This window comes from Plasmodium sp. gorilla clade G2 (genome assembly GCF_900097015.1).
Source record: "Plasmodium sp. gorilla clade G2 genome assembly, chromosome: 14".
In the NCBI taxonomy this organism is placed as follows: domain Eukaryota; phylum Apicomplexa; class Aconoidasida; order Haemosporida; family Plasmodiidae; genus Plasmodium; species Plasmodium adleri (nom. inval.).
Window position 1 is genome coordinate 1,200,247 of NC_041706.1, and position 16,004 is coordinate 1,216,250.

Here is a 16,004-nt window from a genome sequence, read left to right on the forward strand (position 1 = left end):
AATATAATAAATCAAGATTAATACATACGAATATATACATATATATGTATGTATATTTCTACGTGTATATAACCTTCGGAACATATTAACATTTCTTAATATGATTATAATATAATATATATATATATTTATTTATTTATTTATTTATTTATTTATGTGTGTGTGTTTCTTTTTTTTTTTTCTTTTTTTATACAAAATTACTTTCATTCGTGCTGTTATTATTCACCTTTTTATATTTGAACATATATAGATCCTATTAAAAAAAATTATTATACTTTTTATACATATCAATTATGGCACTATTCATATCATCAATATTATCTTTCAAATAATTCGCAATTATATTTTTTCTGTTGTTATCTTCTACATTATTGGTATCCATTAAATATGTCAATATATTATCCAAAGCTCTGCTACATATATCTAAAAAGGAAAAAAAAATAAAAAGAAATATATTATATAAAAATTATGTTGAATGTATGTAAAAGATGTTAGTTGTATGATTTTTTTTTTTGTGTGTGCAACTAGCCATTTATTATTTTTTTTTTTTTTTTTTTTATTTTATTTTATTTTATTTTTATTTATTTTATTTTTTTTTTTTTTTTATTTTGGCTAACTCGCAAAATCGTCGTATTTCAATACTTTTCTGAGTATGTAATTATAATTATAAGAGTGGAATATTTTGGTTCCATTTAAATTAGTAGATATGCTACTGAGGTGAAGTATATTTTTTTTCTCTATATAAATATCTTTATTTGTATTTAGTATATTATTTATAAATTTCAATATTTCTATGATTAATAAAGTATGTTCATCTTTGTTACATGTAAATAAATGATTATTTTTATTTGTATCGTACATTAATTTTTCAAAATTTTGAGTATTAGTTATACTTGGAAAATTTGTTTGAAGGAAAATAGATGGGAATGGTGTAAATATATAATTCTGTGTTAAAATATAAATAAAAATAAGTAAAGAATTGAGTATATTTTTATTATGAATATATTGTGATTGATAAAAAAAGGAAAAGATAAATATAGAGATATTAATTTTGAAATATGCTAAGAATGTAATTAAAATATAATTAAGATAGTTTGGTTCATACAAAGATAAAATAGAAATTAAAGTAAAGACACTATGTCTATTTATATAGCTATAATTATCTTCATTAATTGTTGAAAAATTAAAATTAACAAAAGTTTTAGTAATATCATAATCATTTATATAATTTATATTGAACATTTTTTTGACATCATTTTGAAAATGGGTAAATTCATTTAAAAAATTTTCATCATGTTGATAATTTATAATATTATCATATATATATTTAATATGATTTTTATTACATTGGTTTAATTTATTATTTATTTGTTCACTGTTACTATTCATATTATTATTACTGTCATTGTTATTACTATCATCATCATCATTATTATTATTATTATTATTATTGTCACTTTGTATGTTAAGTGACCTATTTGGTGTATTATTTTTATTTTCATTCCATTTTTCTTCTCCATTTTTATATTCATCAAAAATTATGTTACCATTTTTTTGAATATCATCATTATGATTATTATTATGAACATTATAATTTTTATTTGCATCTTTTCGTGCAGCTCTTTTGTTCTTATTTTGTTGGATGTAATTATAAAAATTGAAATACTTACTAAAATATTTCAATAAGACTTTTAAAAAATATATTATTACAAATTGAGCTATATATGTGTATATAATTGATTTTTCACTTTTCATATCATTTTTGTATATACTTAAACAAAGGTGTAATATATATATACATTTTTCTATTTTTATTTCATCATTCAAAATAAAATTAAATTCAATCACTTTTAAAATGGTACTTTTTAATATATCGTTAGTTAACATTTTAATATTCATAGATTCATATGTTAAATAAAAATCATGTGTTTCATGCATAATAAATAAACACATATATTCAATAACAACATCTAAACATAAATTTGATAGTTCATAGGATATTTTTCCTAATGTCTGATTCTTAAAATATTCATATAAATAATTAATAGTCGGTATATAAAAAGAGCATATCTTCTTTACTATTTCTTCTTTTTTATGATGAAACATTTTATATATCAATTTTAGGACACAAATCCATAACGAATAAAAGTTATCACTTATGGTTTTATCAATATCTAGATTTATTTCTTTAATATATGGTAAATTTATTAAATTATTATAAATATTATTAAACTGAAAGTTATTAATATTAGTATTATTATTTATATCATTATTAATATTGTGAATAGATTTATATTCACTTGCTATATGGGGATGGTTAAAAATTACATAATCTTTAAATGGCTGTTTTTCTATCTTTGCAGATAATGTATATAATATTATATCAAAACTAAAATAAAATAAAACAATATCATCACATCCTTTTTCATTAACACCTATTTTATTATTATCATTATGATAATTTTCTTTGTTCATATATTCTACTAAACTACCTACATATTCATAATTCTTATTTAATATCTGTACTAGGATATTTAAAATATATTCTTTAATTGATATATTGCTATTCATATATAGATCTAATAAAAAGTTGTAGTTATCCTTGAATATTGTAATGTCCTTTTCTTTATTACTCATAAATACGATGTGACTAAGGATCTTTAAAATCTTTTGAATATTTTTCGGATACGTTATCTAAAAAGAGAAAATAAAAATAAAACATAATAAAACAAAATAAAAAATAATAAAACAAAATAAAAAATAATAAAACAAAAAAAAAAAAAATATAAAAATATAAAAATATATAATGTATTACAATATTATATTCATCATGACACATAAAATATATAGTATACATTTTATATCATATTGTATATAATAATTCGCAGCAATTTTTATTTATTCACATTTACCTTGGTTAATACATTTATCAGACAAGCAACCAGAAACTCATTTATATAATCATAATTTTTGTATACATACTCATACTTGAAAAAATACTTAAATAAAGATATAAATTTGAAAAAAAGTATAGGTAAAAAATTAACTGATTTTATAGCATAATGTTGAAAGGTGATATCATTAACATAAGAAGGGATATTTTCTGATATTAATGAGACTACATTTTTTTGTAATAGTTGTATATATAAAAAACGAATATTTTCATATATAAGTAATATAATATCGTCTATAAATGGAAATGATGTTTTATAACATTTAATCCATACTTTTATTATTAAAGATATACGATAACTAATTAAAGGATGTGTATAATTAATATTTAAGAAATCCATAAAAAATTTTATCATACATAAAATATGTTCACTTTTTATTTTTTTATGAAATGATGGATATAAAATATAATAAATATTTAAATATCCATCTAATTGAATAATTGCAGATGAAAATTCTGGAACTTGTATATTTTTTAAATGTATTGGTAAACCTTTTAAAAAGTGTGCATAATTATGAAATGAATTAATTAATGGTTCAAAGAAATGATGAAATATGGAAAATAAAAATGGTTCAGAAGAAAGTTCAACAATACAATCTTTTGCATTATTATAAAAAATATTTTCTTCTGTTTCATAATCATCTCTAATATTTAATGTAACTTCAATTATTTGTTCGGATGATATATTAATACAATATATTCTTAAAAAATCAAATATTTCTAAAGCTTTTTCATTATGAAGTAATATAAATTCATCATTTGATAAAGCTTGTTTTACTTCTTCTCTTATATATGTTAAGATATCTTTTAATGATAAATTTTTATTAAAAAGATTATTATTCTCATTTTCCATATTTTTTACATTAATCATAAAATTGTTTATTATTTTAGATTCTAAGGTATTTCCATTGTAATTTTCTATATTAATATTTTTATTACACATTATATTTTTGACATTAATATAATTTTCTCTTACTTTCTTTTGTTTTATTAAATTGTATTGATTTAAACAGAAATGATAAAAAATGGACTTCAAAATGGATATACACAAATTTACTATCTCTATAAACTTATGTTCATAATCATTCATATAATTATTTAAACTTAAATTTTTTTTTAAAAATAAGCATATTAACTTCTCTGTTATGTCTTTTTTTAAATAAACATGGAAAGAAGTATGAAATTCTATCATAAGGAAAAATGAAGTCAATAAAAATTTCAAATATTTTAAATAATAGCTTGCAGAATTGTTGTTAATAAATTTTAAATAGTATATCGTCTTATTGATAAAGGCATTCAAAAAATTGCTTCTTATATTCAAATCGGTATCATCAACATTATTATTATTATTGTTGTTGGTGGTACTATTTGGACTTTCCTTATTTTTGTTATTTTCATTGCCCTCTTTATATTCTTGATCTGCTTTATATTCTGTATCTGCCTTATATTCTGGATCTTCTTTATATTCTTGATCCACTTTACATTCTTGATCCACTTTATATTCTTGATCCACTTTATATTCTTGATCCACTTTATTTTCTTGATCCACTTTATTTTCATTAGTCACTTTTGAATGCACATAATTATTCACCTTTTTTATGTCATTCCTATTAATAATTAAATTAAGAATTATACTATCCAAGTATTTCATCATATGCATTTTTTTCTCATGTATATAATAACTGTCATTCTCAGGAATGTTGTCATTCGCAGTTCTATTATTTTCAATAGGATCATCGACATTTGAAACAAATAATTGTTTTTCATATAAATTAATTAGTGAATTTAAATTTTTACATTTATTACAATTTTTTTCATCATTACACATACAAAAAATATTAGTTGCATTATTCTGGAAATATAAATTAATAGAATTATTCCAAAAAAATTCAAGAGATTTAATAAACTTTTCAGAGATATCAAATGTTTCTTTTTTATCTTTTAATAATTTTTTACTATATTGTTCTCTTAATATTTTATAAAGTAAATAAATATATATATATATATTATCTATATTTGTTTTATGTATATTAATATTATATAATAGACAATCTAATAATTCAGGATAATTATGAACCAGTTCATATCTAGATATCTTCTTTAATAAAATACTCAACTCACGATAATTATTTAAATATTCTACATTATTTAATATATCAAGTATTTTCTTTTTTATTAATTTCTTTGTATCGTTACTATAATGAAATCCATCTCTATTATTCCAGTAACGTGCTATTAAATTCTTACAATATATAATACCTAATTTTCTAATATTATGATGAATACTTTTATAGGTATATATATCAAACAGACATATAATAAATTTCTCGTCTTTTTCTAACTCATATAAAAGCTTTTCTGATTCCTTTCTTTTATCATGGTCATTAGACCACGTATCATATAAAGCGTCGATTATTATTTTATATTTCTCTTCAATTTCTTCCATACTCAAAATGAAAATATAAGGAAAAAATAGAAAAAAAAAAAAAAAAAAAAAAAAAAGGAAACAAAGTGATAATATATATATATATATATATATATATATATTATTATATTTTTACTTTTTTGTTAATTAAATGAATTATTTCAAATAAGTTGAGCATGATTTCCCATTTGACTTATCAGGAAAAAAAAAAAAAATACCAAAAAAATAAATAAAATAAATTAATAAAATATATAAATAAAAAATATATAAAATATATATATATATATATAATATATAAATAAATAATAATTATAATTAAATAAAATTATATAATTTAAATAAATAAATTCATATTGAATTAAAAGTATCAATTCAAATGAAATAATTTATTTTTTATTTTAACAATATATTATATATAGTCAATCAAAATATAATATTTCTTAATTATATTTCATACAATTCCCCATGCTTATTCATATTTTATTAATTTTTATGTACTTATAAAAATATATATTTCCACTGAACTCTTTAAAAAATATTTGCATACTACAAAAATATTATATATATATATATTACATGCATATATTTTTTTTTATATTTTTATATTCCTCAATTTTTTTTTTCGTTTTTACATTATAAATAAAAAATGAAGAATTTAACATTCTTATTGTATATAAACATTTTATATTTATATATGTACATCCATTATGTCATATATATTATATATATATAATAATGAATATATTTATTTGTCAATCGTAAAATTATTAAAATATAAAATACATTTTATTCATAGGCATTTATTCCTTTTTTTTTTTTTTTTTTTCTATTCTGTTAACATTTAATACGCGGAAAAAAATTATAAGAATTGAATTGATTTTATAAAATATATATAGATACATATATATATTATATATATAGATATATATATATAGATATAAAAGTATAAAAAGAAACATCCTCTAAAATCTTTATATTTTTATAAAATACATAAACAAAAATTTAATATAATATTTAAGAAAAAAAAAAAAAAAATAGAGGAGTTACACATGTTTAAAATGTATGTTTTATAACACACAAAAAAAAAAAAAAAAAAAAAAAAAAAAAAAAAAAAGGAACATATATGGAATAAATTCCCAATTGCCTATTTTAAAAGAGGAATGTATAATTGTATGGGCATAAAAAAAAAAAAAAAAAAAAAAATTAAATAGTGAAATTACTTATATAAAATATATAATTCATTATACATAATAATGTTATTACTTATATTTTATGATTTAATAGTTCCCACTACTGTTGACTTTTTTTCCTATGATCGTAAAACTGTCCTTTTTAAGTCTCTGAATAAAATAAAAATATTAATAAATAAAAAACAGTTTATATATTATAAAGACACTAGACAATATTATATGATATATCTAAAAGTTTGATTTTTTTTTTATTTTATTTTTTTATTTTTATTTTCTTTTTCCCGCGTACATCTTCGTAAGGTTCTTTCTTTATATGTCCTTTAAGTTTGGTCTAGAATCATAAAAAAATAAAAAAAAATAAGTAAATAAATATTCACATATAAATATATATATATATATAATATATTTTATCATTTGGTAGATAAAAAAAGTATATATTTTTATTTTGTCTATTACCATTTTTGTTTTATTTTTAGCTGGAGATTTAATATTACTATAATTATAGGTGACATTATAATTATTATTATTATCATTATTGTTTGTTATTAATATATTTTTTTTACTGATGTCCTTATGAATCTTAAATTCTTCTCTTTTTTCTTCCAAATTTGAAGTTAAATTATTTTGTTCTTTCATAATTTTATTATCAAAATTTTCTATTTGCGTAAGCATATTTTTAATAATTATAAAATGCTCCTTTATTTTTCTGTTTCCATTTAAATATAAGGTTTTTAATTTCTCTAAGTTCTTCAAATATTTAAATTCATCAATATTGTCAATCCTATTAACCCTAAGATCTAGAGTTTCTACATTTTTCAAATTATCAAATGGGCTTAGGTTTCTATATAATTACAAAATATAAGCAAAGTATATAAATATATACATACATACATATATACATATACATATTATATCCATTAAGTGTGAATAATTTTCCTTTTTTAATATTTCTATTTTATGACCTAATTAAATTATTAGATATATTTAAATTCTCTAAACTCTTAGGAAAAGAGTCAGGAGATATTTTGGAAATTTTGTTATTTGATAAATTCAAAACTTTCAAGTGCTCTAAATTCTCTAGGTATTTAATTGAGTTAATATTATTTCCCTCTAGATTCAAGTTTTTCAGATTTTTTAAATTGGGACATTTTTTTAAAAAGTTAGTTTTTGATAAGAGACAAAAGCTAATATCCAGATCCTCACGTAATAAAAAGAAAAAAAAAAAAAAAAATATATGTATATATAAATATATATATATATATATATATTTTATTTTATTTTATTTTATTTTTTGTTGTATACTTACTTCTAAACTCTTAAAACTATTTAATACATTTCGATCATGTTCTCCCATGAAGGAATTTTCATTTATGTGTTTATTGTTATTTAATATTAAGGTCTATATGGTAATAAAATAAGGTATTTTTACTATATATATATATATATATATATATATATATATATATTTATATGTGTATATATTTATATATACATATGTGTGATCCATATTTTATTTCTTTTTTTTTTGAGGAAGAAAAAAAAAAAATTTGAGTACCTTCAAGTTGTCCAAGGGACCAATATTATGAATATTATTTATATAATTATTTGATATATTTAAAAATTTTAAATTATAAAAGTTATCATTATTAATATCGAAAAGAATATTTTTTATCTTCAGGTTATTAATCTCAAGTGATTGCAAAGATGTATATGGTGGATACATATTATATATATCAAAAAAAACATCAAGAGTATAAATGTTTTTAAAATATTTTTCACTGTTTTGTCTACGTTCGACAGAAGAATTATTTAATATGAGTAGATTAGGAAAAATATGAATAAGATATAAATCTAAGTTTAAGAAATTTATTTTATTGTTATATATATTTATACATATGAGTGATTGTTTATTTTTTATTAAAACAATATGAGTAATATCTTTTATGAAATTATTATGTATATCTATTTCTTTTAAACAACATTTTTGAAATAATGGTATAGTAGATAATTTATTATGAGAACATCTTAATATTTTTAAATTTTTTAATAAATTCACTTTATTCATATTTTTTAATTCATTATTATCTAATAAAAGCATTTCAATCTCAAGTTTATCATGTAAAAAATCTATACAAAATATTTTATTATTTCTTAAATTTAAAACTTTTAATTCTTTTGGAAGTTTTAAGTTTGTTAAATCTTCAATACCATTATTTGATAAGTCTAAAATTTTCAAATATTTAAATATTTCAAAATTTAAATAGGTTAATTTCATGTATAGATTTGATAAGTTTATCATTTGTATGTGTATTTCATAATTATTTATATTTATATCTTTATAAACCTTTAAATATTTTTCATCCTTAATGTTCTTAATTTTAATGTAGTTTTTATTATGTCCGTCTTCATCATCTTGATGGATGTGTAAATAAAATAGAAATATATATAAAATATATATATATATATATATATATATGTGTATTTTTTTTTTTTTTTTTTTTTTTTTTTTTTTTTCATATAATTACCATCGTCCATTCCATATTCGTCATAAACCCTTTCTTTATTTTCACAAATAAAGGAATAATTCTTTATGTCGAAATTTTCTTTATTCATTATAGTTATATCATTAAATATTTTTATTTGAGGAAAAAGCAAATGAATATTTTCATAATATATTTTTTTAATATATAAGGAATTATTTAAAATAGACAAATATTCAATATGTTGATGATGTACACTAAATAACTGTATTTGTTGATAATCATATATATAATTAAACGATAAATTTATATGAATTATATTTGGAAAATATTTATATAACGGTGTTATATCAGATATACAATTAAAAGATAAATCTAATACTTCCAAACTTTCTATATCATTTGAATCAAAATGAAAAAATGTTTTTAAATTATTTATATTGTTATTTCTTAAATGTAATTCTTTTAAATTGTTATAATGATTTTTTAAAACATGTACATAGATTTTGCTTATATATAAATTGTTCATATAAATAATTTTATCGTCATTTTTTTTATCATTACTATGATCATTATAATAACTAATATCTATATTTTTATTCTTCAAATTATTTATTATTTTTTCTTTTTCTTTTTTTAAAATCTCCATATCTTCATACACACGAATTTCTCCATTTTCAATAAGAGGCGTATCTTTTTCTGAACAATTCAAGTTATTTTTCACAATAAGAAGATATATATTTTTTTTTATTTCACATATTATTTTACTTAATTTAATAAAATATTTTGTTATATGAAAAAAATTTATATGTTCAAAGTTTAAAATATAATGAAAAAAATCGTCTATTAAATTTTCATTGCAAAATATATTATTCGTCTTATTTTTTATGCCTATATATTTTAAAAAATCATCTCTTTTTATTTTTTTTTCAGCAGCTGTTTTTATAATAGATGAATGAACTACATTTAATTCATTTCTTTCGTTATATTTTTCGTTATTTTTTTCGTTATTTTTTTCATTATTTTTTTCGTTATTTTTTTCATTATTTTTTTCGATATTTTTTTCTTTATTTTTATTTAACAAACTTATGTTAACTATATATTTTAAATTGGTATGTTTTGGAAGAGTATAATAAATTTTAAACTTTATTTCATTATTTAAACTTTTATTATCATCATTTTTATTTTTATTATCATCATTTTTGTTTTCATTATCATCATTTTTGTCTTTATTATCACCATTTGTATTTTCATTATCATCATTTTTATTTTCTTGTGTGCTGTAAGCAGTCACTTCCTTATATTCTTTCTCGAAAAAATAATTTTCCACAATATATATAGAGAAAAAAGGAAAATCGAATTTTTTATTTCTTAAAATTTTTTTTTTTATATTTATATCATTTTTATAATTTAGTATGTTATCATTTAATTTATTTTTGTAATAAATTAAATGAACCAGTTCATGTAGTTGGTCTTTTTCTAAGAAAAGTCTATGAGTATAAAAAATAAATGTTATATGTTTGTATGAATAAATATTTTTCCCTATAAAGTGTTTATATATATATATATATATGATGACATTTTCACTTCCTCTTCATTGGCCTCTTACTTTATTAATGTCTTTAATATATGGTTTATATTATAACAAGAACAAATATAATTTTTTTCAAAGAATTTTTTTTTTTCACATTCATCTACAGTATATTCCTTCTCATCAAAGTCGAAATTGTCATTCAATTTACAACTATATATGATAATCAAATATAATACATAAGAGTAATATATAAATCCAAATATATATACTTTTATGAATACAATTAAGGATATAAAATATTATATATGTATTAATACACAGAACGCTATTCATCATTTAAAAAAATATATATATATATATATTATATATATGTATTTTTTTTTTTTTTATATACTAATTATAAGGATGTAAAAATAAAATATTCTTTTTATAAATTAGACTATTAGTCTGTTCTTCTCTACACGCAAAAAAAAAAATAAAATAAAATAAATAATAATAATAATAATAATAAATTAATAAATAAAATAAAAATATACACATACTTATATCATGATAGACAAATATATAAACAAGTTAAAAATGCGAAATGGAAATATTTTATTACATTAACGTGTCCAAAACATTATGATTCAATTTTTTTACTTTTATTATATTTTCTATCTTTATATCATCAATATAATAATTTTTCAGGGATTCAACATTGAAATTTAACTTTATAAAGTTCTCAATAAATTTATATCTAATAAAGAATTATAAGAACAAAAAATATACATATATAAATATATATACATACATATATATAATTTTATATGCTTTTATTTTTACTCGTCTTGTTCTTTTGTTATTGATTTGAAAAAAATGTTAAAGTATGAATTAATGGATGTTGTCAAATATCTTATTTGCAAATTTCTTTCTTCTTTTAATCTCTTTATAATATAATTAAATCTATAGATATATTAAATTTTTGGTAAATATAAATATAACTCCATAACATACTATATATGTGTATATATAATTTTGATATCTGTAATTTATTCCTTTTTTTGTAGTTCCTTATTAACCTAGCGGTATAGGCACTCAGATAAAACGTTATTTGTTCTTTTATATTCGATATATTTTCCTTTTCTTTATTCTTAAAAAAAAAAAAAATAAACATATAAATATATATATATATATATATGTATATATTCACATATGTATATATTTAAATATTTTATATCCTTATAAATGTCTATATTTTCAAATTATTTCATTTAAATTACCTCCACAAATTTATGCTCATGTACAAAATTTGAGTAAAAATGATATGGTTTTAAAACATCATTTAAATAAGATATATTCTTGTTATTAATAAATAATATATAATACTTTTCTTTTTTATATTTCTCTCGTATAAAATTTATTTTAAAATCTATGATACATTTTAGAGTTTCAATATCACTCATAGTATGTTTTCTTTCTTTATCTGTTATTATTTCATGATCCAAAACCTTTTTTTTTTTTTTTTTTTTTTTCACACATAAATTATGCAATCTTATTATTAAATTAGAATATGTTATATATTATTTATATTTTATTTTAATTAAAATTTTTTTTTTTTTGATAGTGATTTATTTTTATTTTATAATCACATCATTTTATTTTCTTACTTGTAAATTTGGAAAATTATTTAAAAAGTAATGTTTGTATAATAAATTGTCTGTTAATATATTATTTTCTTTTGAAAATAAAGTTGGTATATAAATATATATGTATTTGTGCTTATATGATATATAAATAAATATATATATATATATATTTATATATTACTATAATATATTGAATTCAAGTATAGTTCTTTAATTTTTTTTAATTTATGAAGCACTTGAATATCTTCGAATTTTTCAATTCTTAAGAAACAAAAAAAAAAAACAAAAAGTTACACACATATATATATTATATATATGTTTGTATATTATATTTAATTAAATGATATAACTTGTTTCCACTTATATTAAGGTATTCCAAATGGAAATTATTTTTTAAAGGCTCTATATTTCTTATAGAATTGTTTGCTAAATTAATATATAAGAATATATTCGTATTATAAAAAAAATCAATGCTTTCTATTTGATTATCACTTAAATCTATATGTACAAGATATTTATTATGTTCTATATTTATGAACTGTTCATTTAATTCATTATTAAACAAGTTCAATTTTTCTAAATATCTCAATTTTTCAATTCCTAAAATGATATACATATATATGTATATATATATACATATTTTTATATGTATATATTTATATATATTTATTTATATTTATTTATATTTCTTATTACCTAATATACTTTTAATTTTGTTGATTTGTAAAAATAAGATTGTCAAATTAATACAATTAAACAAAGGCGTTATATCCGTAATATTATTCTTAACCAAATATAATTCTTTTAAGTTTTTAAAATATTCAAATATGTTTAAGTTAATATATTTTTCCATACATACTTCTATTTTTTCTATTTCTTCATTTTTTTTATCCTCTACATTATTAGACACTTTTATTAAATTAATATAATTTCTGAAAAACAAAAATATAATTCATTTACATTAATATATATATATATATATATATATATATATATATTCCACATATGATATAAAATAAATATTATATTTCTTTTTTATATTATAATTTTTTTGTGTGTGTTTGAATCATAAAAGCATTTGGTATTTTCTTTATTATACTCTTCGTCTTTTAAGGTTTCCATCAGGTAAATTTTATTTAATATATATTCTTTTTAAAAATTAATTACCTAACAATATATAATAATAGAAAAATTTTAATTAGTTATTTTTATATGTAGAAAAGTGGTAAATAATATTTTATAAATATTTGCATTAATGCAAAAATTAATACATTCACATAAGGCTACTACTTTTTCTTTTAAAAGAGTTGATAAAAATTTTCAAATGAAAAAATAGAAATATATATACTTTAATTTTATAACATTTAAAAAAAATTTATAAATATAGAATATGTTAAAAATATATATAATATATAAATATATAAAGTGAACTACAAATTTGAGATATTTATATTTTGAAAATATATTAATATATTTATATATATATATATATATTTTTTTTTTTCTTATTTTATAATTTTTTTTTTAGTGTATTAATTCTCACACACTAAAAAAAAAAAAAAAAAAAAAAAAAAAATACAATAATAAATTAGTATACATAATATTATAATATATATATATATAATATATATAATATTATAGTGCATTTATAATAACATCTACATATATTTATACATATATATAATAACAATAATATATTTTTTCTTTTCTTGAATTATAAAATTTTAAAAAATGTAAAAATAAAAAAAACAAAAATACGTATCATATATATTATGTATATGTAATATTAAGTGGAATTTCTATAAAAAAAAAAAAAAAAAAAAAAAAAAAAAAAAACGGATATATATATATATAATAATATCATGCCTTGAAAATTTTTTTTTCCTGTTAATATTCCATTTTATTTTCTTTTTGTTAAAATTATAAATTCAAGGAAAAAAACAAAATAAAATAAAATTATTTATTTTAAAATTGTTTAATGAAAAAAAAAAAAAAAAAAATAATAATGATATAATCAAACATAAAAGTGAATTTTTAAAAATGGGAGATGATGAAAAATATCCATTCATAGATAAAGTAAGTAAAAAACATATTAATAAATCAAATAAAAAAAAAAAAAGTAATAATAATATAAGTAATGAAGAAAATAAAAAATTAAATATAAACAATATAGAAGAAAATCATAAAATAGATAATACTAAAGAAAGTAATATAGAACATTTAAATGTCTCTCTTAATGATGATATAAAAAATTCTATAACAAAAAGAATCCCTAACATAAGTAGGGATTTAAAGTTAGATGTTTGTGTAGCTATTCCTTCAACAATAATAAATAATAAAAGTGATGTTATTAAATCATATTTAACTAGTTTTTTGGCAAGAATATTTACGATTTTTTCCATATCTAAAATATATATATATGATGATTATCTGGAACAAGAAAATTTAATAAATAAACAAAAAAATTACGGTGATTATCAAAATGAAAAATATAAAAAGGATATAAAAAATAATAGTAATAATATTAATAAAAATATGCATAATAATATAAAGAAAGACCCAAATGACAATGATCAGAATAATTTTGACAATATTGTAAATAATGAAAAAAACAAAGAAGAATCACCTCAATATTCGTATTTATGTAAATATATGCATTATAATTTACAATATTTAGAAACTCCTCAATACTTAAGAAAACATTTATTTCCAATTACAAATTTTTTAAAAAATTCAGGAATTATGAATCCAGTAGATGCACCTCATCATTTAAGGAGTGATGAGTGGTTACCTTTTAGAGAAGGTGTAGTTCTTCAAAAATCGTCAAACGGAATTATTGTAGACGTTGGATTATTTTCAAATGTACTCATAGAAAATGTAAATTATATAAATATTGGAACAAGAGTTACCGTTTTATTTCAATCAAATTCATATGAATTGTTTCAAAAAAAAAACCCCAACGTTTTATTTACAGGTAAATTAATACATCCATCTGTACCCAAGTTGTATAATTTATATTGGGGATATTCCATTGAAATATTAAAGAATTTGAGTGACATTTTTAAATTACAAGTTGACTACTTAATTGGGACATCAGAAAGGGGAAAATTCATTGATGATACTATGGTATCTTTCAGGGATGCAAAGTAATAAAAAAAAAAAAAAAAAAAAAAAAAAAAAAAAAAAAATGAAAATGAAAATACATTTAATAAGTGTACTAAATAAATAAATATATATATATATATATATATGTCTTATTACATATGTGTTTATTTTATTTATATATATATTTTTTTTTTGTAGATCCGTTCTCATCGTTTTTGGAAATAAAGATGGGTTGGAAGATTTGTTAATTAAAGAAAAAGAGAAAAAAAAGAACAAAATTTTTTCACCTGAAAAAAAAGTTAAAGTATTAAATAAGATGTTAAAAAAGTTCGATTTATTTATTAATACTTGTCCGTGTCAAACCTCTCGAACGATCAGAACTGAAGAGGCCATAACAATAACTTTATCATTGTTACATAATATTTTAAAGTAGAATATTTATGATGCACTATTAATTAATTGTGCATACCTAATTAAAACAAACATATATATATATTTTTTTTTTTTTTTTTTCGTTATTTTGCCTGAACGTTATCGAAAAAAGATAATTATAATTTAACAATTGGCTAGTTGTGAAAAAAAAAAAAAATAATATTTATAATTTTACAGCTAATTTTTAAAATCTATATTTATAAAATATTAGTAAACCTGACAATTGGCTAGTTAAAAAGAAATCATATAAAAATTAA

The 16,004-nt window shown here is 17.6% G+C and overlaps 3 protein-coding genes across 3 annotated transcripts; 1 reads left to right on the forward strand and 2 right to left on the reverse strand.

Annotated features, from left to right (window-relative positions):
- Nucleotides 1-256: 256 nt before the first annotated feature.
- On the reverse strand, nt 257-5,399 carry PADL01_1432300 (conserved Plasmodium protein, unknown function; the record flags this gene model as incomplete). The annotated part of the gene is made up of 3 exons (XM_028684597.1): nt 257-423; nt 618-2,694; nt 2,913-5,399. 3 exons carry the CDS (start codon nt 5,397-5,399, stop codon nt 257-259), a joined length of 4,731 nt encoding a protein of 1,576 aa, XP_028540659.1.
- Nucleotides 5,400-6,655: 1,256 nt separating this feature from the next.
- Nucleotides 6,656-13,332, reverse strand: PADL01_1432400 (leucine-rich repeat protein; the record flags this gene model as incomplete). Its single annotated transcript, XM_028684598.1, has 18 exons — nt 6,656-6,718; nt 6,858-6,899; nt 7,025-7,409; nt 7,531-7,766; nt 7,875-7,967; nt 8,124-8,980; nt 9,094-10,538; nt 10,658-10,792; nt 10,977-11,039; nt 11,187-11,321; nt 11,408-11,527; nt 11,644-11,714; nt 11,845-12,072; nt 12,232-12,299; nt 12,392-12,471; nt 12,561-12,810; nt 12,907-13,142; nt 13,310-13,332. The coding sequence occupies 18 exons, from the start codon at nt 13,330-13,332 to the stop codon at nt 6,656-6,658; spliced, it is 4,530 nt and encodes a 1,509-aa protein (XP_028540660.1).
- Nucleotides 13,333-14,250: 918 nt separating this feature from the next.
- PADL01_1432500 (RNA methyltransferase, putative) lies at nt 14,251-15,748 on the forward strand (the record flags this gene model as incomplete). Its single annotated transcript, XM_028684599.1, has 2 exons — nt 14,251-15,356; nt 15,514-15,748. 2 exons carry the CDS (start codon nt 14,251-14,253, stop codon nt 15,746-15,748), a joined length of 1,341 nt encoding a protein of 446 aa, XP_028540661.1.
- Between the last annotated feature and the right edge of the window lie 256 nt (nt 15,749-16,004).